The sequence below is a fragment of the Quercus suber genome, unplaced genomic scaffold, assembly GCF_002906115.3.
Source record: "Quercus suber isolate HL8 unplaced genomic scaffold, Cork oak 2.0 scaffold_1189, whole genome shotgun sequence".
NCBI classification, from domain to species: domain Eukaryota; kingdom Viridiplantae; phylum Streptophyta; class Magnoliopsida; order Fagales; family Fagaceae; genus Quercus; species Quercus suber.
Window position 1 is genome coordinate 10,252 of NW_027070587.1, and position 25,274 is coordinate 35,525.

Below are 25,274 nucleotides of genomic sequence, written 5' to 3' on the forward strand. Positions count from 1 at the left end.
TTTGTTAATGGGAGGAACATACGATTCGCTAGTTAAGCCTTTTCGTGGCAAAATATTCACCAAAACTTTGAGTGCATACAAGTGTTGCGCTTGTGCAGAGAGCATAGATGCCAATGCTTTTGTTCACAAAGCAACTTAAAAGGATTGTGGAAAACAATAAATTCCTTTTCGAAGAGGAATTCAAATACTAAACTGAGAAGCAAAAGAAACATTCAAAAAGGTGGAAGGTCACAATATGTTGGGACCAACATCCATAATAGAATCAAAAGGAAATTTCTTCGGTAAGAAATTTCGGCTTGTAAGTTTTAGTCGAAGTGACCTTGAATAAATTCAACATCCCTCTCACTTTACAATTGAAATAGCTTAGCAATTACCACCATCACTTTATATGCTTGTCGCATAAAGGGTGATAAGATATGACTTCACTCTTTCATTTCTTTATTTCTTTTTTGTTGTTTTTAAATTTCTGCTTAAAATTTTTTCGTTGAAGATGTTATAGCTGTTGATGCATGACATACATTGTTAAATTTTATCAATTTTCCCAAAAATTTAAAATGAATTTTTTCTCACATGTGGGCTCAAACTATCTTTTATTAGTTGAGGTCCAACATATAGAATTTTAAATATGCTTTGATACCATGTTAAATTATTAATTATTAAAAAAAAAAAAAAAACTTGAGTTGATGAAAAATGATAAATTTAGTTATTTAACCACATAATTTTAACATACATCAATATGATACACATATGTTATGATAGAAAAACAATAACAGTGGAAGTCTCAATGGTTCCTTTTTTACTTTTAGTTACAGGTAGATTTGATGCGTAAGCAAATCATTTTTTCTAGGTTTGATATGCGTCCAGAGTTTCATTAAACGCACAAAGTGCATAAAAAAGTAGTCGCATATCGGTCATTAAGGCACTGGATGGAAACCTTACCTATTCTTTCTTTGAAATTTGGTACGAATACTTAGGGCAGGTGATTATCCATTGATGGATGCAGTATTAGTGACGAGACTAAACACTAATTTCCGCACCAAGAAGAAGCTAATAGCAATACCAAAGAGAAAGACATGACACCAATATATTGATAATTTTCAAAATACCATACACATGGAACCCCACTTACCAAAAATAAGAGACCCTCAAATCACACTACTAAAATAATTTACACAAGAGTCGAGCCCATCCACCAATGCCCACCCTACACATAACTATGGAAGAACCTCCCCACTAGTATCTTCTTTTCCATATTTGGTACACACATATCTTACTATTATTTTGTCCCCACCCATTGTTTCAATCACTAAAGTCAAGCAACATCAAATAATATCTTAGGAAAAAAAAAGAGAGGAAGGAAGGAAAGGAAAATGCAATTATGTTAATTTTGTGTGGGGATTCCTATTCCCTAGTAGAAGATGCGTATGACCATGGGCAAGCATAGAAGGTGATCCTTGAACTGTGGAAAAAGTTTTTCTTTTCCACGTAAAGAAACAATTATAGAGAGGTGGAAAAGAGAAAAGTGAAAACATTGAAGAGATATTGGGGTGGGTGGGTGGGTGGCTTAAGTGGGCTACTTGGTACTGCCCTTGGATTTTACCATAAATAGGAACTTATGTTTTGTGCTAGTGGGGAACCTAGTTCTCGCCTTCCATTAGTCACCTGACTTTGACAATTCTCTAAAAGAATCCCATTGGGTTCGAGAAAAATAAATAAATAATGGCCGTCTTGTTGTGTTGTGGGGGTGGCCATTGATTCAATTTAACATCATGTTTGAAAAGACAAAACACCAAAAAAAAAAAAAAAACTAAGAAAAATGTTATGTCCATTATATTTTTACAACAAATTTTAAATGGTAAGTTGTTATTGGTTGTTACGGGTTAGAAAAATGATAACTTACGACTTATAATTTGTTGTGAAAGTATTGTAAAAATATTATAAATATAGCATTTTTCAATATTCAAAGAACCTAAGCCAGATAAATATTCTGCACCAAGCAACAAGTACTTTTTACTGTACATTAAGGAGGTGTTTAATGTAATGTACGTTACGATAATGTGATATTAAGATTTTTGGTTTTTTTTTTTTTTCTTAACATTACTATAATTTAAAATTACAAAATATATCGCATTATTTTAATTTCATTACCTTCCTAAATAATGTAATGTTTTATTCTTGTATTAAAATTATAATAATATAATATTACAGTATAATATAACATAAGGGACCAAACAACCCTAATTAATTGAATACCAGCCCAAGCTTCACTTGGGTTTACTCTTAGAATATGTACTCTAAGCCTACTTTCATTCTTTCTCAAAAAAAAAAAAAAAACAATAAGCCTACTTTCATTAGCACCGTTAAGCACACAGATCTGATCCATTTCGGGCCAAGACCCCTGAGGTGTTTCAGCCTTGAATTTGGGCTGTAGCTCGATAAACCCAATATGGATTTAACGTCTTGACATGGTGGAGGCCTAACAGTAATGGGCTCAGTTCATATCAGCCCAGTTTCTCTTAGACCAATGTTGCTCGGTAAAAATTTATGAAAAATACATTTAATTCCTATAATTTAAGGAAGGTATAATTCCCTTAAAAAAAAAAAAAAAAAAAAAAAGTTTTTCTTTTCCACGTAAAGAAACAATTATAGAGAGGTGGAAAAGAGAAAAGTGAAAACATTGAAGAGATATTGGGGTGGGTGGGTGGGTGGCTTAAGTGGGCTACTTGGTACTGCCCTTGGATTTTACCATAAATAGGAACTTATGTTTTGTGCTAGTGGGGAACCTAGTTCTCGCCTTCCATTAGTCACCTGACTTTGACAATTCTCTAAAAGAATCCCATTGGGTTCGAGAAAAATAAATAAATAATGGCCGTCTTGTTGTGTTGTGGGGGTGGCCATTGATTCAATTTAACATCATGTTTGAAAAGACAAAACACCAAAAAAAAAAAAAAAACTAAGAAAAATGTTATGTCCATTATATTTTTACAACAAATTTTAAATGGTAAGTTGTTATTGGTTGTTACGGGTTAGAAAAATGATAACTTACGACTTATAATTTGTTGTGAAAGTATTGTAAAAATATTATAAATATAGCATTTTTCAATATTCAAAGAACCTAAGCCAGATAAATATTCTGCACCAAGCAACAAGTACTTTTTACTGTACATTAAGGAGGTGTTTAATGTAATGTACGTTACGATAATGTGATATTAAGATTTTTGGTTTTTTTTTTTTTTCTTAACATTACTATAATTTAAAATTACAAAATATATCGCATTATTTTAATTTCATTACCTTCCTAAATAATGTAATGTTTTATTCTTGTATTAAAATTATAATAATATAATATTACAGTATAATATAACATAAGGGACCAAACAACCCTAATTAATTGAATACCAGCCCAAGCTTCACTTGGGTTTACTCTTAGAATATGTACTCTAAGCCTACTTTCATTCTTTCTCAAAAAAAAAAAAAAAACAATAAGCCTACTTTCATTAGCACCGTTAAGCACACAGATCTGATCCATTTCGGGCCAAGACCCCTGAGGTGTTTCAGCCTTGAATTTGGGCTGTAGCTCGATAAACCCAATATGGATTTAACGTCTTGACATGGTGGAGGCCTAACAGTAATGGGCTCAGTTCATATCAGCCCAGTTTCTCTTAGACCAATGTTGCTCGGTAAAAATTTATGAAAAATACATTTAATTCCTATAATTTAAGGAAGGTATAATTCCCTTAAAAAAAAAAAAAAAAAAAACCCTATAATTTAACAGGCTTTCAATTCAAACTCTCTAATTCCGTTAATTATAAATTAAACCCTAAACTTTTAAATATGTTTAATTTAACCATTTGAATTGAAACATATTTAAAAATTTAGGGTTTAATTTGCAACTTTAAAAATTATTAAATCTGTTTATATTTAAACCATTTCACCTCTCTCTCTCTCTCTCTCTCTCTCTCTCTCTCTCTCAAAGATTTAGGATTTAAATTGAAACAGGTTTAAAAGTTGAGGATTTATTTTACAATTTACAAAACTATAGAATTTAAACTTGAAATTTTTCATAAATTATAGGTTTTAAATGCAATTTCCCCTAACTATTTAGAACAAATGATTAACCATCTTTCATGCCAGGCTTGCCAGCATTTGTTGCCCCCAGTTGTCAAAAAGCTAGCTAGCAAGTAGCCCATAATTCAGTGCTACTTTTGAACGGGCCATGGGATGGTGACTAGGGCCACTTGGGCTTTATTAGCTATTTTACGCATAATGGGTCACCTTTTTAAAGAGATGAAGAGCCAAGTCCACTTTTAGAAAACTACTCAATTTCCTTGGTTACTGCTTAGACTTAGCCCAAGCCATAATTATAAAAATTAATTATAGTCAACCTTCTTCTGGCAAACGAGTCTTTTTTTTCTTTTTTCTTTTTTTTCATTTTTTTATAAAATATAATTTTTTTATTAAAAAAACTACTCTTCTTTCTCTCTCACTCTCACTGCAAATGGCATCAGAGAAGTAAATAATAGAGAATCTAATAAATCTACACCTGCACTTGCAATAAATAATATACATCTCAAAACCAATGCCATATAATAGCTTTTATTGACTGCCTTCCATTATTTATCAAGGAAGAAATATTTATCATATAGAGAAATGCTGCGATCGTAAGAAATATAGGTTTTATGACTGACATCCATTATTTATCAAGGAAGAAATGTTTTATCATAAAGAGGAATGCTGCTATCTGTAAGAAATATAGGTTATATTGACTACTTTCCATTATTTGGCTCATCAATCACTTTGTACACTTTCAGTATCAGAGTTCAAGACTGGAGCTAAAATTAGGAGACAAGAGAATAAACGATATAAAATGGGTCACACAAATAAGAGAGTTTCATGACCTGTATCAAATATCCAACATTTCAACAAATTGTGACAAATTATGTAATGGTAGAAGAACTTTATTCAATTATCATTTTTAGTATTTCTTTTAAATTAGTCTTACTTATCGTTATACAATTACTCTCTCTCTCTCTCTCTCACATCTTGTTTTAAGATAAATTACAAATTAATCCATCTAACTTTGACATGTTTTCTATTTAATCTTTAGTATTTTAACTTCCATTTGTTCCAACTCTGTCATTTTGTCCAATTCACACCCACCAAAATGGATTGTTTGAAAAAGTTAAAAAATACTAAAACTAATGACAAAATTAGATGGAATGACTAAATTGAAAACAACTTAAAGTTAATGGATTATAATTTTTAAAAATGTATTTTGTGCATGTTTGAATAGCACTTTTCAGTTGCATCCCACATTTTCCAGTGGATCCTATGTACTGTTTATAAGACTCGCAAGTACCTTTTTCAGCAAAAAGCAACTTCAAAACTGGGTCCCACGGTACTATTCACACATTTAAAAATTATTTTGTTACAGTGTTTTCAGTTTTCAGTAATAAACGGTAGCTAAACACGCTCTTTAAAGGACACTATTGAAAAATATCAAAAGTATGGACCTTATGGTATAATTTGTAATTTAGCTTTTGTTGAGGTACAAAATAATTAAATAGCCACAAAATAGGCCCAAAAAGAAAAGAGGTGAAAAAAAAGACCTTGGGCCCATTTCACAAAAAAAGAGAAAGGATGGGCTCTCACAATAAAAGAAGGGAAGGGGAAAAGAAAGAAAAAGAAGGGAGCCCAGAAGACTTGATTCAGAGGTCCACAAAGAAAAGGGCCCAAGAAAAACAGATAAAGCAAACAGCAACCAAGCCCAGAAGGGAGACTTGGGTCGGGACGCCCAGAAGCAATACCAGAGCCAGAGGATCCCCGGACGCATGAGGAGAAGTTGAAGCAGACTTGATGAAAAAAAAAAAGACAAAAGGCACGCTGGGAGACTCTCATTCGAAGAAAGACAAAAAAAGATAAAAATGCAGGAGATTTGGTCCCAACCATTTGAAGAAAAAAGACAAAGAAAGTACAACTGGGAAAGCTGGAGCAAGAAAAGCCAAACACCTCAGGTCAACCAAGGGGAAATCCGGAAATGGGAAGCTTGCTGGGAAACTTTCATCCTGTCGCAGCAAAAAGAGAAGAGCTATAAGAAAAAAAGGAAACGACATGTCCCTGGGACAACCAGGCGCTGAACCAACTTCAAAGGGCAAAAAGGAAAATTGGTAGTACCCCCAGGAGCCCGCCACTGTGCTATAAAAAGGGGGGAAAGGAAGAGATAGAATTCAATTTTTGGAGAGGCATAGACCATTCATTAAGGCACTGAGAGTTATTTTCTAAAAAGTCCCGAAAGATATGAGAAATACTCTGTAAAACAAAAGGGAAAACAGAGGAACTTTTTTTCCCGGGATCCCCGAAACAGCCACTACATTACACGCTCGGATTCAACGGATTCAAACTTTGCAAGTCTTTGAAGCTTGAATGGCTATCAAAGTCTGTAATTTTTGAACTCACTTGAACCTTGCACCATGTTGTAGTGAGCTTTGTAATCACAGTTTTAAAAGAAAACAAAAAAACTAATAAAACATACCTCATCAGTCGGAGGATCCCTAACATGTTCTTCGCATTCTATTTCACTTATTATGCATTTCCTTTACTGCTAAATGTTGTTCAATACAAATACTCTTTTTTAGTTTGTTTGTAATTGTAGGAAGCTTGTTTCTGTGCACAAATCTATTCCTAAATCAGCCTGTTAGCTGCGGGGAATTGATCCCAGTCCACCAAGTACCCCTCACACGGCCCAGGATCCTCGGGCCATAGTGCTAAAAAAAAAAAGCACTCTCACAGCTTTCATATTAATTTTTTTAGTTTAGTTAGAAACTGTTGTAAGTTGTACTGCTTTTTTGCGAAACTATGTCAATAGTTTTGCAATTTAATGACGCTCTTCTGTCTTTCTTTTTTCTCCAGCCAAAAAATAATAATAATAATTACGCCCAAAATTAATGCATTTACTGCGGATTGAGTATCTATCACTACCTAATCTAGGTTCTAGAATTTGTTATTAGTCTTCCTCGAGTCATTTTCATTATGAATGGAAATTGGAACACATCAACTTTGTTTAGTTTTCATGTCCATCTTTCAAAGATGCTTCAAGATGTGGGAATCTTAAGAGTTAAGATGCCTCTTACTTTATAATATAAAATGGTGATCACTGATTAGTATAAATTGGGAATTTTACCTCTATAAGCCCACTGAATTTTGAAATAAAAATATATATTTAGATTGAAGGAAGAAAAAAAAAAGAAGGATAAACTACACAAAAACTCATATGTTATTCCACAAAATAATGAACCCATTAAGTTTTTAAGTGCAATACTTAATAATGAGTCCAAATTTTCTGTCCCACTTTTCCTGCTTCATTCTATACTCTACTAATAAATACTTGCCACGTGTTTACCTAATTAATTAAATACTATCATTATTGACTTATTTAATTAATTAGGTGAACACGTGGCAAGTATTTATTGGTGGAGTATAGAGTGGCAGGAAAAATAGGACAGAAGATTTGGACTCCTTAATAATACTCTGTAGCACGTGTAAACCGTAAATTGTAAATTATGTAACGCTTAAACACTCCTTCATTTGTGGGACCCACGAGTTTTGGACTATAAATTATGGAAACTGAGTAATATCACTCAGATTTTTGCCAATTCTAACAGCCTCTTAACATTCTGTTGTTTTTGAATGTAACACAAAACTTCCATGTAATATTGTTTGGTGTTCACAAATTTTAGTGAGTGTGACAAAATTAACAATTTACATATAAAACAATACCGTATGAGATTATTGCACTCAAAATTGAAGAGACATCCGTATTTTACTTAGAAATCACATGGGAGTTTTGTACGCTCTCAAAAGAATTATAAGAATTATAAGAATAAGGCAAAAATGGCTCTACTACGTACCTTGACTCATTGTGTCAAGGATAAACACCACTTTCGAGGAAATAAACAAGCTTATACAAACAAACAAGACTTACGGAATTGAAAAACTTGTAAGAAAGCGTGTGGGCCTCATATGGGGTCTAAAATTTGCCTTTGGGGCATCCTTTGAATGAATCCATATATGGCACTGCTGTAGCCCGTAGTGCCCTGTGTTTGTTTGCCAATTTGACATTTAATATATTTTATTTTTGAGGAAAAAAATTAATATATTCTAATCAGACTAATTAATAATACAACCAAATTCCTATATATATATATATATAAACATATTTAACAATTAACATAATCTAATTGGGTTGGTTCATTACACCATCCAAAAAATAATTAAAAGATAAGTTTGGTGGTGCAAAGAGGGTCCTAGTTTGGAGTCTTTGGACCAAACACTCCTTTAAAATTATTTATTTGTTGAGTTGATAGTTGAAACTGACCATTTGGTGAGTTATAAAATGAACCCATTTACATTAGGCCAATTTTAATTATTGGTGATTTCGATTACAGTTGCAGTCCATAGCAATTTGATTTGAACACAGTTGTTGAAAACAAATGTAAGAGAAAGGCCATTATGGACTCAACCGCCTTTAAAATTAATAATATGTTGAGTTTCCCATCAAAAAAATAATAATAATATGTTGAGTTGATATCTGATGCTGACCATTCTGTAACTTAATAAAATGAACCTATTTATGTTAGGTATATTTTCATTATTGGTGATTTCGATTAAAGTTGCAGACCATAGCAATTTAATTTGGACATAGTTGTTGAAAAAAAGAAAAAGAAAAAAGATAAGATGTAAGACAAAAGCCATTATCGGCTCAAACCCCTTTCAAATTAATAATCTGTCGAGTTTTTTTTTTTTTTTTTTTTAGGTTGTACCATAGAAAAAACAATTGCACCCCACACCAAAACCTCTGACAATAAATGAATAAAATCAATAAGGTGACCCCACATCATAGCAACAGTTTATTCCCATAAGCATTTTTTTTTACTTAAATATATTGTACTATATAGTTGACTATGACATTCATTCTTTTTTCATTAGTATACTTTTTTTTTTACCCTTTGGAGTATACAATTTCTAATTTTACTGATTGTTAAGTTATGAACACCAACCAAGAGAAAAGAGCATGACAAAATTTTTATCTTACTATATAAATCTTAGGAGATGAAGTTTGTGTCCAGCGTTTTTTTGTATTAAACACAATACGATTTAAACAAGTATTTAATTTTAACATACGTCTACATTAAACATGATACAATGATTGTGCATAACTGGACACAAGCGGTATCCAATCTTAAGTAACTGGTTTTGCTCATAACTTAAGATCTACTATTATATATATATATATATATATATATATATATATTTAGTTTAATNTGATGCTGACCATTCTGTAACTTAATAAAATGAACCTATTTATGTTAGGTATATTTTCATTATTGGTGATTTCGATTAAAGTTGCAGACCATAGCAATTTAATTTGGACATAGTTGTTGAAAAAAAGAAAAAGAAAAAAGATAAGATGTAAGACAAAAGCCATTATCGGCTCAAACCCCTTTCAAATTAATAATCTGTCGAGTTTTTTTTTTTTTTTTTTTGAGAAATAATAATTTGTTGAGTTGATAGATGATATGACCATTTTGTAAGTTAATAAAATGAACCCATTTATATTAGGTATGTTTTCATTATTGGTGATCTATATATATCTAATTAATTCAGCCAAAAAAAAAAAGATTTATATATATCTAATTAAAGTCAAAACTAGGAGAAAAATTAATTAGATTTTAAATTGGATTTCAATTATTGTATAATTTCGTGCTACATATCCTATCTAATTTTTTTATTATTTTATAAGTGAGTTAATGTTGTGTATAAAACAAAAAGTCTAATATTCATAAATAATTAAAAACCTAATAAAAAAAGAATAATACTACTGCCACAAACTATTTTACAACATTTTTACAAAATGTTGATGTGGTCAACCTCTTATTAGTTTTCATCTAAATCCCACCATTAATATCACTTTTTCATTTACCAATAATCATTCACCATATTAGCAGTTTGTAAAATAATTTGTATCTCTAGCATTATTCATTAAAAAAAAAAATTTATGTGTGCATCCAAAAAAAAAAAATATAAGAAAAGAAAGAATAAATCTCATGTATATATTTATGGTTTAAAAAATGTGCACTTGCTAAAGTCTCATAACTTAAGATCTACTATTATATATATATATATATATATATATATATATATTTAGTTTAATCCAAATGTCAAGAGGTGAGGACGTTCTTTGGAATATAAAATTTCTAATTTTTACACGTTATGAGCACCAACCAACAGAACATGACAAAATTTTATCTTATCATATAAATCTTAAGTAACAGGTCCTGTCCATAACTTAAAGTCTACTATTATATATTTTTAAGCTTAATCCAAATGTCAAGGGTGAGGACGTGACTGTGCACATAAGAACATTCCAAACCACAATCTTCTACAAAACCAGAACATGTTAATCATCAAACTTTGGCTCTTTATGCTATTAAAAAAGAGGGTTAGAGGAATATCTATAACGTAAGTATCTAACTAAAAATTTTAAGGAAAAAAAAAGTAGCAGAAAGCAAAAGTAAAATGCGAAACACCTTCTCCAAGCTAAAATTTGAAAAGTGCCAAAAAAAAAAAGTAAAAATGAATTGGTCCAAAAATCCTACTTTAAAATAAATAAATAAGATACATATATACTCCAATTTAAAATTCATGACACTCAATGATTCTTCCTTACCACTGGCTCAAGACAATTTAAAAAAAAAAAAAAAAAAAGAAGAAGAAGAAGAAGAAGAAGAAGAAGAAGAAGATAAAACGAGTCCTAAACATCCAGCTTTTTTTAATAAACAATTATATATAGTTACACATTATGATTTAAAATTTGTGACATCTATTTCATGATGATTCTTTTTTAGGGTTTCTTTCTTCTGGGTAGTGCAAGGATAAATTATTTTTTAAACCTTAAAATTATGGTTATGTTTCATTTAAATCTTAAACTTTTAAAATGGTTCATTTAAACCTCAAAATTTCTAAAAACATTTCATTTAAACATTCTACCAGTCATTTTTTATTAATGAACTCCATTAAATTTAAAATCATGTGATCAATTGGTTTAAATGAAACTTATTTCAAATTTGAGGTCTAAAGGAAACTTACCCAAAACTTTAAGGTTTAAATAAAATTATATGAAACTAAAAGGTTTAAATGAAATGTTTTTAAAATTTTAAGATTTAAATTAAATATTTTGAAAGTCTAAGGTTGAAATGAGACACATGCAAAACTCTAAAGTTAAAAAATAATTTGTTAAAAAAAAAAATCAATGGTTAAGGGTAAGAGAGGTGATTTAAATTCTAAACGCCTTTATTAGAAATACAAAAAATTACCATTTAAGGTCCTTTGGTTTTTTAGCAGATAAATGGAATGCATCTCAACATTCAACTTTATAATAATACTCCATTTTTCTCAACAACAACAAAAAAAAAAAAACAAATAAACTGTTTGTGATTGCTAATAAACTAATAATCCATTGTGTGAGGGGAAAAATTTGTACACTAACACCATAAATACACAAAAGGATTTAAAAAAAAAAAAAAAAACCAAATCCAAAAATAGTGGTGACGTGTGAAGACCATAGATTTCCACGTGTACAACGTTATTGATAAAAAAAAAACAGTAGGGCCCACAAAACCAAAACCCCCAAAACCCACAGGCCTCTCACTTTTCATAGTTGGTAAGACACAACCCTCTCTGCTTTCTTTCTCTCTTCTCTTAGCTTGAGTTTTACAGCAAACATAGAAAGTGCACAAAAGAAGAGAGAGAGAGAGAGAGACTTTAGAGCTCTCTATCTCTCTATTTTTTTCATAGAAGCATGCAAACTCAAAACCATTTCATAGTACTTCTTTTCATTTCTACCCTTCACAATTCACTCACCACTCATTATTCTCTCTCTTCTTCCTCTGCCTTTGGTCCACCTTTGACTTTTCACGTTCATGGCGGTCTCAGACGTCGAAGCAGTGCTAGAGTTCTTGAGGAAAAATGGGTTTTCGGAGGCCGAGTCAGCTCTCAGACAGGATATGATTGAAAAGGGTCATCTGGGTGCCTTTGATTTCGAGAAATTCTTCTTTCCAATGGTGCCACCTCCGCCGCCGGTGAGAATTCCGTTCAGTGTACGGCGAACGGAGATCCAGGGTGCTGCAGCTGAATCTTCAAGATCAAGTTCTAAGTCCGAAGATGATGAGTTTGTGAGCTTGGGGTCTTCTACTTCGGATGTGTGTTCTTCAGGTACTTGTCCTTACATTGAGTTTTATGTTAAAACTTAGTACTTTCTGTACATTTATTTTTTTGGTTCTAAATGATGAAACATTATGGCCCAGAAATCAAAATGGTTGTTCTTTTTTGGTCAGAGGAATTAATGATTATATGCTCTTTTTATGTGTTTTGGTTAACGTATTGTGCCGATCTTTATTCATCTGGTAGTACTTTCGTTTTGATAGAGACGTGACCGAGACTCTATCCAAGCGTATCAGAAAACAAGATTTTATTTGGTATACTATAGATTTTCACAGCACTTGTTCATGTTGGTGAACTTTAGTTGATGGTTGTTCTTTTTTGGTCAGAGGAATTAATGATTATGTGCTCTTTTTATGTGTTTTGGTTAACGTATTGTGCCGATCTTTATTCATCTGGTAGTACTTTCGTTTTGATAGAGACGTGACTGAGACTCTATCCAAGCGCATCGGAAAACAAGATTTTATTTGGTATACTATAGATTTTCACAGCACTTGTTCATGTTGGTGAACTTTAGTTGCTTCTATTCCCTCACATATGTCAAGTTGTGTACTTGTAATCTATCGTTAAGAGTTTTTTTTTTTTTTTTCATCGAGTGTGGGCCTAAATTAGTTTTAGAAAAGTAGGCTTGATTGTGATCTAATTTTAGCATAGTCTGGCATCATTCTCTTTCTCAAGAAACGGAATCGTTTGCTTTACTTTAATTATGTTCCTACCACTTTCTTTTGTATAATTATCTAAGCACTTCATTACTAAAAACTTGCAACTTCATAGTTTTGGAGTATTTGGAATTGACCTTTAGCAAGTAAAAGAGAGTATGACTTTGAGATAGAATGGCAGGAAAGAATATACGTGGCCAATCCTGACTAATCTGTTGAGGATCTATAGCCGATCCAAAATTTTTTGGAACTAAGGCTTGGTTGTTGTTGTTTTATTCTTTAATATGACTTAAGTTTTAACCATCGCTCCGATTGCCACTTGTGTCCTCTGTCACATATGCTTCTTTGATATGTGCATTTCAAAGGCATGTTTGTGACCAACCGGTCATAGAGAAGAGAATGCAGTAGTACTAACTTGTTAAATTGCAAAGTTGAAGTAGTCATTCCTTATTGTTTCTTATGCTTCCCATCATTTTTCTTCTCTGTTTGTCGGTAGTGCATCGGAGCAGTCTCAAAAGTTTTTATGAATGCAGAGTTCGTAAACCCATATGGTGTTAGATCTACATCTCAAGATGCTTCTGAAGTTTCATCAGAGAATTTATCTCAATTTGGCACAGCACGCGATTATCCTGATTTTGATTTGCAAAATGACTTGTTTTGGTATGATGAGAAAGACAATGGGGACTTCATGACTCCCAGCTATGAAGGGCCAGACTTCTTTGGCTGTCCAAGTGAAGATAAGTTTGTGATGACTTCAGAGAACAAGAAGCAACACGAGGACTCAATGGAAAAGGAATGTCTTTTTTATATTTCTCCCTTGAATGATGAAAATGAGCTGCATGTGGTGGACTATTATCATGTTGATAGTAATAATGAGCATGCAGGATGCACTAAGGGGGAATCCAAAGGTTCTGCTTCTTATTGTTCAACCCCTTTCTGCAAATGCTGTGCAGGAGCTGGAGGATTTTATGGTGAAAATCCAGCAGACTACAGCAATCTGAAATCAAAAGAAACTGATTTGAATGATTTTCAGTTAGAGTTTGTAGGGGATATTCCCGCTGATTGTGACTCTGCTGCACAACATAAAATAAACAAAACTACCTACTCTGTTAAAAGGGGTTCTACAAATGACTGGGTTGAAGATTGTAAAGCTTCCCCTGACTTTCACATTAAGGTTGCTGAGAAGGATTTCATACCAAATGGAATTGAAAGCTATGAATTTGAAGATGGTGGAAAGGTAAATGCAGAACCCCAGGAGCCTGATGCTGCTGCAGAAGGAGAGGATGTTACTGATGAGCTTCTAATGTACAATACTAACGATGATGAATATGAAGTATTTGACCTCAGAATCATACACAGAAAAAACAGGTTAGTTGGAAATTCTTTCTTTTTTCTTTGAGAATTTTTTCTTTTTGCAATTTGTCTGGATTGACTTGTTTTGGCTTTGGAGCACACAATCCCTTAGAAGTTTGGTTGTAGTCATCAAATGTTTCATACTGTTAGTTCTCTGTTTGATAGAGATTTGAAGCTTGTGTATTTGCAGGTTGATATGTAGCAATCAGTTGTACTCATGTGTTATGCCTCTACAGGACAGGATTTGAAGAAAACAAGGATCTGCCTATTGTGATAAATACTGTCATTGCAGGCAGATATTACGTAACAGAGTACCTGGGTTCGGCCGCTTTTAGTAAGGTTGTTCAGGCACATGATCTTCACACAGGAATCGATGTTTGCCTTAAGATCATAAAAAACGATAAAGATTTTTTTGACCAGAGTTTAGATGAAATTAAACTTTTAAAGCTTGTCAACAAGCATGACCCTGCTGATGAACGCCACATTTTGCGTCTTTATGACTACTTTTATCATCAGGTATGTCCTTGTGGCCCAGCATTAGCTCAAAGTGATTTTTTTTTTTCTTTTTGCTTTATGTGACTCAGATAACAAAGGTATTTTATTGAACCTACATTTCAAAATCATACAATTTATGTGTCTTTTTGTCTGTTTGGGTATGTATATAGACATCTTAAATAGGCTCGCTAAGCTAATCCTGGTAGAATGATGGATTGGATATTTTACAATTAGCATGCTTTTAAAATGTAGCTTTGCAACATATCATAAAACTACCTTTCTTGAATAATTCAGGAGCATCTCTTCATTGTTTGTGAACTCCTCCGGGCAAACTTATATGAATTTCAGAAATTCAATCAAGAATCTGGTGGAGAAGCTTATTTTACCTTGAGCAGATTGCAGGTTTGTTTTATTAGAATATCTACTTCCAAGGTTTCTTCAATTTGGTTCATTCTGCTGTTTGTTTTGTTTAGACCATCAGTCTTCTGGTATAAGTGCCTTAGATTCACATGGTCCATATTTGTGACCCAGGATTTGTAGTTCTTCTCAGTAAAGTTTTTATCTTCGTTACTTAGCCATTATTAAGCCATTTTACAACCAGCATGAAATTTCGTATGCTTCAAATATTTCCACTTCACAGGTTATAACCCGTCAATGTTTGGAGGCATTGGCATACTTGCATCACTTGGGAATTATTCACTGTGATCTAAAGCCAGAGAACATACTCATCAAAAGTTACAGAAGATGTGAGATAAAGGTTATTGATCTTGGTAGCAGTTGCTTTCAAACCGACAACTTGTGCCTGTATGTACAGTCTCGTTCCTATCGAGCTCCTGAAGTAATCCTAGGCCATTCATATGACCAAAGGATTGACTTGTGGTCCCTTGGCTGTATCTTGGTGGAGCTATGCTCTGGGGAAGTATGTCTTTGTTTTTCTTTGTTATTATTATTAAATTGAAGTTAGAACATATGGTACTAACTATTTGCTTTTGAGGGTTAAGCCAATTTCTAGTTCTCTTTGTGACCATTCATTTGAATATTCCAATTTCATGAAATATATATTAGTGAATATTTATGTATATGTGTTCACCAGGTGCTGTTTCCTAATGATTCAATTGTAATGATCCTTGCTCGCATGATTGGGATGCTTGGTCCTATTGATCTCGAGATGTTGGAGCAAGGGCAGGAGACGGACAAGTATTTCACACAAGAATATGATCTTTATCATATAAATGAGGTTTGTTTCTCATGTTTCCCGCCTCAATATGTGAATTCTGTTTACATATTTTATCTAAACAAGACATTATGAATGTATAATGTCTTCCTTGCAGTTGGAAACATGACACATTAACTCAATCTCTTGCTTGTTGAAAGAGGCAGTATAAATCTGAAGTCTGATTTTTTAGAGTTTAACCCAACTTTTTCAGTTCATAGTTCTAAAATACTCTTTTGAAAGAGCTCAGCAAGTTCATATTCTTTTGCCTGACAAAAAGCAGCCAAATGAGAATCCATGATCTATCTTTGGAGTTAAGAAATTATATCAAGTTATGATGCATAACCATAAGTGGCTAATTTGTCATGCTTTGTCAAGCGTAGACTATCACATTTTTTTCTTCTTTTCTTTCTTTTTATGTAGAATGCGGAAAATACATTCAGAAGATACTATTTATCTGTAGTGATGCTCTTATCAATAGTTTGTTTGTGTGTGTGTTGTGATGCATTAAACAAGTGGACCTATTGTTGCATATGGAATTAAACTTTAGTCTATATATGACATGCTGAGTTCAGGAAACAAACCAACTGGAGTACATAATCCCCGAGTCATCCTTGTTGGAGCATCGCCTGCAGGATACTGATGACATGTTTATTGACTTTGTGAGAAACTTGCTTCAGATCAATCCAAAGCAGCGCCCGACAGCAGTTGAGGCACTAGAGCACCCATGGCTTTCCTACTCTTACTAGTCCAGTTCTTTCTAAAATCTCTGGAGTTCATTCTTTGTGGGATTGTTTATGTCAATTTTGAAGAGTCTCATAAGCCGAGTAGCGCTTAGCATGAGAATGGAATGCATTTCTGATTTCATTTTTGGTTTTGTATATGCCTTTTTGTAAGGGCTTTATTGTATTGTACATTTATTTATTAAATTAACACGGTTTTTTTGTACAAAGCTTCTGCCCGATTCTTTTCGCCCTTGGTTCTTGGGGGTTTGTAAATTATCGAAGTCAAAGCACAAACTCATTAACTAAGTAACCGGTGTGGAAGGTTGGCTGTTTGCTAGGGAGATCGTAATTAGAGAAATTATCCTTGAGGGTGATTCTCTGGTGGTTGCAAATTCTATTGCAGGAAGGTCTCCCCCACCATCTTCAATTGCCTTGATAGTTTATGGTATAACATCCCTATCACATGAGTTTCGTGGGTTTCAAGTTTCTCACACAAGGATTGGTAACCAGCCGGCACATTCATTAGCAAAACATGCTTAAGGTGTTGAGCCCCGTATTACTTGAATTGAGGAGGGCCCTTGTTTCTTAAAACGTGCTATCACTAGTGATGTAATTTTTTATAGTTTGAATTAATGAAAGTTCTGTTTTCCAATAATAATAAAAAGTTAACTGGGTGTAATAAAATAATTTCTGCACAACAATTTGGATTGTATATGCTAGCGAGTTTGAAGTTCTTGTAATGTGCTGCATTATCAAACATAGTGTACAATTATTTATTCTGTATACGATTTTTGTTCTTTAGAGCAACCGAGTTTTTTAGAATTTCATCTACACAGAACAGAACTACAACATTTCTTGTTGGCCTTTTAATGTTCCGAGTAGTTTTAATCTAAGAGGAGCGTTTTCCTGCAGCACGCTGCTGCTGGTGCCTGCAGCACGCTGCTGCTGGTGCCTGCAGCAGCAATATAGCCCCAACATTTCAACTATGCAATATGATGTTTTAGTCTTAACTCCACAATTAGATGAACTAGTGGCATTGTGGCAGAGGACAGTTTGAGAAGTCTTATTGCAGGACCCCTTCAGCAGGACGAGGACCGTCTGCAAATTCAAGAGGTTAGAGCGGGAAATCATTGGAACCTATCTGTTTGTTCCTTTCAATTCCCGCCTAACATTTTAAAGTTATTAAAAGTTGTCCCCTTTCCTTTGTGCACAAACTGTGGTGACAAAATTGTTTGGGCATCCTCTCCCTTTGGTGCTTTTGAGGCTAAGAATGCTTACCTTCTAGCCAAGGGAGATTCAACACACCAATCCCACTTTGCTGGATCTTGGATTTGGAAGCTAGATTCCTTAACAAAAATCCAGCATTTCTTGTGGAAATGCCTTTGGCAGAGTATTCCCACAAAAGAGGTTCTTGCTAGCCGTGGGTATATAGGAGATGTGACTTGTCAGCTTTGCAATGGTGAGAGGGAATCAATCATTCATCTTCTTAGAGATTGTCCTTATGCTAAGGCCTTCTGGGAGAGCCCGCGGGCTCCTAATTTTGTTCAAAACTTCTTCTCTCTAGATTTTCATACTTGGCTCAAGATTAATGCTGGCAACAAATCAATATGGCATGAGTTTCTCCCATGGAATATTTTCTTTGCCTTTGCTGTTTGGAACCTTTGGACCCACAGGAACAAAGTGATTTTTGAGAACAAACAGTTGAGGAGTAATCTAATAAAGAGAAGTTCAAGCCGCTGCAAGTGAATTCCTCTTCTGTGTTTGCCGCACATCCATGCTCAAAAGGAAACAAATCCTGTCCAAACCCGAATTTGGATGGGTAAAGCTCAATATGGATGGTTCCTCTATAAGCAATCCGGGGCTAGCTGGTGGTGGAAGTTTAATCCGAGACCATAATGGGACGTGGATTAAAGGTTTCACCAGGTCCATAGGCCAAGCCTCTAGTGTAGATGACGAGCTTTGGGCTTTGAGAGATGGACTTATGCTCTATGTTAATTTAAATTTATTGGCTGTTGAGATTGAATTTGATGCTATCATTATGCTTGGTTGGGTCTCTAAAAATGATAGTAGTAATTTACATCATGCCTTTCTTATTATGGATTACAGGACCCTCATCAACCAAATTCCTCAAGTGAGGATGAAGCACTGCTATCGTGAAACTAACAAATGTGCGGATGCGCTGGCAAGAATGGGAGCCGATTCAAAATAAAATTTTTTGTTATTTGATAGTCCATCTGTGGACCTTTCTATGTTATTGTTTTATGATTCTGCTGACATGTATTATGAGAGACTCTAGCCTTTGTATGTAGACGTTGTTTATTGATTATCATTTCCTACCAAAAATTTTTTTTCAAGTAATACGTGGAAAAATGTAATATTATTATTTTATAAAAACATAACATAAAAGTTGTAGGTGTTTTTTAAAAGTATTTTATATTTTTATAAGTTTTATGTAATTGAATATATAATATATTTGCATTCAACAACAACAATATGTGTGTGTGTGTGTGTGTGTGTGTGTATGATGAACTTAATTTGATAAAAAAGATTTAAATTACATAATTATAATATTATTTTATATAAATGGAGAAGATTTTATTAAAATGTTTTTAAAAAAAAAATATCATAATCGATTGACTAATTTGAACATATTCAAGAATATTAAAGAAAAAAATGTATACCCCATTTCATGAAATACAAGTAACATATTATATTAAGTTTAAATTATTATATAAGTTTAGAATTGTAACATTTTTTTTTCTAATTTTTGTAAACCATCAAGTCCCTCCTCTGGAGAAAGCTTTTGTTTTAGCTTTTAATGATTCAGATGTAACTGTTACTCATATTATTCATATTTAAATTTCAATAAATGATTTCACCAAAAAAAAAAAAAAAATGATGCATGCATCTATAGGCCTTTTGGGGAGAATTGTGGACACAAACTAAAGTCTAATGTGTCTGCTCGTCTAGTCCAAATAGAAAGCCCAGCAGAACTGTGAATGTGTACAAAAGTCCATACGGGCAACTCTCACAAAAGCAGGACATTGTGGAAAAAATAGGCAACATACAAGTTGAAATAATTTTTTTAAGCCAGAATCTATACGACAGGAATTGATTATTGACTGAATTTTGGTAAAAGAAATTTGGACAACAATATCATGCTCAAAGAAAATCTTGCTGGTAAAATTTTTATGCAAAATACAATGTTTCATAATTATCAGCATAGAAAACATACATACAAGTGTACAGCTTTACGTACTTTGAAGATAATATTTTCAATGCTCACGTGTTTTTCTTTTTTCGTTTTTGGTAAAAGCTCACATGTTTTTCACTCAATGCAATCTATCTCTTTTTCAATATCTACACACATATACAGCAATTTTTGACTATTTTCACCTAGATTTATTAAAAAAAAACTGTGGATCATAAAAGTTGAAATAATTTTTTTAAGCCAGAATCTATTCGACAGGAATTGATTATTGACTGAATTTTGGTAAAGGAAATTTGGACAAAAATATCATGCTCAATGAAAATCTTGCTGGTAAAATTTTTATGCAAAATATAATGTTTCATAATTATCAGCATAGAAAACATACGTACAAGTGTGCAGCTTTACGTACTTTCAAGATAATATTTTCAATGCTCACGTGTTTTTCTTTTTTCGTTTTTGGTAAAAGCTCACATGTTTTTCACTCAATGCAATCCATCTCTTTTTCAATATCTACACACATATACAGCAGATTAAATAAATAAATAAATAAAATCCTAAAACACATTTTCCAATTCTAAAATTTGGTTGATGTTCAATTTTGTATCTTATTAAATTTGATATAAGTTTACAAATTTTATTTTGGAAGGAATTACAAGGAATCAGTTTTGTCTCTTTGTTAATATGCCATTAAAAAAAATGCATATATAACAAATGGAATATTAATATGACATGTTAAAAGGCTAATATGGCCTAAAATCAATAACAAAAAACACCACAAAAAAAAAAAAAAAAAACCTTAGTGGTGCGCACCTTTGAAGTCAGTGCAAAGTCTCTCATCTTATTTGAAACTTGAAAGATAATACCATCGTTTTAAAAGTTGAATTGGCTAATTGAATTGGTTCATCGAAAATGAGTATAGAGCCAATTTACTAAAAATTGACCATTCAACAATAAAAATTGTCATTTCAACTTGTAAAAACTGAAAACCGAACTCATTTAAGATTTTTTAACCGTTTTGATTTTTAAAACTATAGATAAATAAAACTTAGCCAAACCAGAAGTATATTTCAGGGGAACAAATGAAAGTTAGTTTAAGAAGTAAGAACTAAGGGCACGTTTGGTACACTGTAATGATTATTACATGGAAATAAGAATAAGTATTACAATGAATATATTAAGTTGGAATGTAATAAGTATTATTACTCATTAGTTTGGTGATCATTTAGAAATAGAATCCTGAATATGCATCCACAATTTAGTAGAGTATAAAAAAAAGTGTAATTAAATAATTTTTAAGTTAAATTTCTAAAATACACTTATTTTAGGGTGTTCAAAATAGAGTTAATAATTAACAAAAAAAAAATTTATTTTCTTTCCTTTTGAAGATGTGGCAGTTAATGGCTTTTTAAGAAATTTTTTTAAAAAGTTATTACATAAGGTAAAAGAATAGATATTCAGTACTTTTGATAAGGAATAATTATTCCTCATTTTGAAGAATAACTATTCATAAAGAATAACTATTCATTGTAATAAAAATATAACCAAACAACTGAATAATTATGTCATATGAATATCTATTACATTACAATGTCTATTACAGTCTACCAAATATGCCCTAAGAATTTTTTTATTTTTTTTTTATTGTTTGTTCATGGAGAAACGAACTCCACGTTAATGAGTAGAACCGAGTGTAGCACATAAAATCTCTCTCTCCTACGAATCATCGCTCATAATTATTAGCAAGGACAAAGTGTCTATAAAGAGCGAAAGATTGTCTCTTCTGATTGGCGGGTTCTAAATCCGAAGCCTCCTTGCATTCTTACTTTTGTCCATCAAGATCTTTGCAGCCCCACATTTCCCTGTAGCGCGTGCACTCCCTTCCCCAATCATTCCACTTTCCAGCTGCCTTACTGTACACCGATCTCAACCAGCCACGCTACAAGCCTACAACCACTCACATATTTTAATTTATGACAAAACTTAAGAATATGTAATTCACTTAAAATTCAGTCACATGATTACTTAACTAAAAAATATATTTTTATCATATAAAAAAAATTTTATACAGCAAAATTTTAAAAGAAAAATATAAGGAACAATACTAAGTCTTACTCTTTAATTTAGGCCAAAATAAAAGTAGGCAGAGTAGAGTTTGTAAAAAAAAAGTCAACTAATACTCTAAAAGTATTAGTTTATAAAATATTTTAAGAAATATTTTATAAAAAAAAAATGGTTGACTTTTGTGTGTGTGTGTGTGTGTGTGTGTTTTTTTTTTTTTTTTTTTGGTATTTTCTATGAAAATTGTATTTAAAGTTTTCTTAAAATGATCTATTAATAAATACCTAACCGCATCCATTAATAAAACCCTTTGTTAAATAAAAGTTTTAGAAAAATTTTGACACTATTTTTATGAAAATTATAAAAAATTGTAAAATGTATATAAAAGTTTTGTCCTATATATATATATACATATATATATATATATAAATATATATTCTCTATAAAAGTTTTTAAAAGAGGTTCCTTTACAAATGGGGGATTCTCCTCGGCCTGTGGCCGAGGAGGCCATAATGTTCTTTCTTTCCCCCCCCCCCCCTTTTTGCTTTACTAGCTTTTCTTTTATAGTCTTCATCTTCCTATCCCCTGCTTCCATCTGTTGATCATCTATTTGCCTTTCTTTTGGTCGTCCGTCCCATCAGAGGCCTTATCGGTACTCAAGTGGTTCACTCTAATCAACATTATCCTGCCAAGGGGTTACCTCCCCATTAATGTGACCAGGGGGGTTAGTTGAGTGCATTAAATGCGAGAGTGACAGCTTACTTTGGGGTTAGCCTCTCCCCAAAATCACCTTTGTCAGGCCGAGGATAAGGTAGTCCTCGGCGTGGATTGGGAAAATAGACTTTCCCCCCTTTAATCCCAAATAGCTTGTGCTCCTCGGCATGGGCCTTGGGCCTGCTGCATGATGGGCCGAGGCTATCAGGCCTATGGGCCCCACACCTAATATATTATATTTTTTTTAAACTCTATATAGTAGTTATTTTTATAGGTGTTTTAATTATATTTAATACACATGTAATTTTTCTGTGATTAATGTTTCATGTATAATAGTTATATGTGTTTTTAAAAAATATATATATAAAAAATATTATTTGTTAAGGCTTATTAGTATGAGCTTCACTCTAGCGTGAGCCTCTCTTTGCCCTTCTGTGGGACTTATCTCATTTTGCCATTTTTTGTGGTAGTTTTTACCATTTCCTTTGTGAGTTTCAAGATTGTGTCTCCTTTGATAGTTTACAGTTAGACAACCCTCAAATCCCATAGGGGGTGGAGGGGGTGGCATCGATGGAGTGGTCTGGATCTAAGCTGATATACACCGAATTGAATTTCAATGTTACAGCTCTAACACTAAGGTGGGTTCTTCCGCTTGGATGCCTTGGGAGTGGGCTTTTTCTTCTAGATCTGTTGTTTCCCCATGTAGTTCTAGTGGCTCTGAAGTTGATTTTTAGGGGACATGGGCTGTCTGCTTTCTAAATTTGTATTGATGTCTCACTTCAGTTTGTTTGAACAAATTTGGTTTGAAAATTTGTCTCTTGAGAGTTTATCTCTCCTAGTCAATACAACTATTTTTTTTTTTTTTTGGTTATAGTTGTAATTATTTCACTCTAGTAATAAAATTTTATGTTGTTGTCTCTAAAAAATTGAAAGCACTTGAATTCAATGAGTGGTTATAAATTTGAAATAGTTTCTTGTAGCTGATCATTTTAAATAAAAAATAAAAATAAAATACAAGTCCATACATTGACTTTGTTTTAAATGGGCAAATTACATTTTACCTACATATGGTTTGGTCGAAATTTAAGTTGTTTTTACCTATGGTTTAAATTTTAACACTTTACCCACCTGAAATTAGTTTCTTTCTTTTCCAAAAACACAAAAAAAATAAAAATAAATAAAAATACTATATCAAATAAGATCAAAAGTGTTTTGAAAGAGGGGAAAATGCCGTTCACAAACATTGACAAATAGGTTCAATCATCAATTCAATTGACATAATAAATGAACAAACTAATTTATACAGTAAAGAACCGGATATGAAATCAATCGTTGATCAATAATTATTAGAGCATGATTTGAGATCAACTGCTCTGCAGCCATTTTCAAGTCTTCAGGCCTCATGTTCTTTGTCAAAATTTAGATAAGAGTATTGATAAGAATGAAGAGAAGAAGACAAGTGCAACCATTGATGAGAAGGATGTTCAAAGCATTAGCTCAGGCAGAGAGGCAGAGCAATGAAACAGAGCACTACAAGCATTTTACATGAAGGTTGCTAAACGACTGAAATGATTTAGTTTTGTGTCTACGACTTGTAGTTTTAGCTTAAGTTCATTAGCAGAAGTATAAATGGACACGTGTATCACTGAAGTTGGTTAGTTGGTTAGTTTAGAATTGATCCGTGTATTACAGAATTAGTTAGTCTTAACAGTTGGTGTTTTGTAATATATTTGCATTGTACAATCAGTTTGATGATTATGAGAATATACAAGTTACAGAATCTCATTTTGCTTCTGGTTTTCTCTCTTTCTCTTCCCTAGTTTCCTGTTTTCTTATATGGTATCAGAGCTTTGTCTCGTTGTCAATGGCTGATCAAAATAAACTTCTCAAACTTCATCTCTCCATCTGTTGCTCATCGTGAGCTCTCTCAATGGGGATTCGAGGAGTCCATTTTTTCTGCATCATGGGGAATTACCAGGTGTAATTCTGGTCACTCAACCTTGACAGAAGACAATTACCCCAATTGCGCTAGGGCTGTGTGTATGGCATTAGATGCGAAGAGTAAGCTAGGTTTTGTGGATGGATCTATAACAGCTTCCATGGCCAATCTCCTCTGGAAAAGATTGCATGGTCAAGAATAACTCTATGATTTCTTCATGGATATTGAATTCAATCTCGCCTCACATTTCTGGTAGTGTGATCTATAGAAACACTGCAATGGAGGTTTGGAATTCACTGAGAATCGTTTCTTGCAAGCAAATGGTCACGGATTTCACAACTTCAAAGCAGATTTCAATGATCATGCAAGGAGATGCATCGTGACTGCTTTCTTCACTAATCTTCACTTCTTGGGATCAATTGCTCAATCTCAGGCCATTACCATGTTGTTCTTGTGGCAATGTGCCTGTGGTGTGAACGACAAAATTACATTGTTTCATCATCAAGACTCTTTGATGCAGTTCCTAAATGGTTGAATGAGGTTTATTCACAAGTTAGAACTCAGATTTTGATGATGGAACCGAGTCCCTCTATTGACAAGGCTTTCTCTTTGTAATACAGAGAGAGACAGA

At 32.9% G+C, this 25,274-nt stretch overlaps 1 protein-coding gene across 1 annotated transcript; it reads left to right on the top strand.

Moving 5' to 3' along the window:
• The first annotated feature begins 11,706 nt into the window (after positions 1 to 11,706).
• Positions 11,707 to 16,948, top strand: LOC112011961 (uncharacterized). Its single transcript, XM_024044311.2, has 7 exons — positions 11,707 to 12,270; positions 13,469 to 14,303; positions 14,525 to 14,804; positions 15,078 to 15,185; positions 15,424 to 15,702; positions 15,877 to 16,020; positions 16,572 to 16,948. Exons 1-7 carry the CDS (start codon positions 11,979 to 11,981, stop codon positions 16,743 to 16,745), a joined length of 2,112 nt encoding a protein of 703 aa, XP_023900079.1. The 5' UTR covers positions 11,707 to 11,978; the 3' UTR covers positions 16,746 to 16,948.
• The last annotated feature ends 8,326 nt before the right edge of the window (positions 16,949 to 25,274 follow it).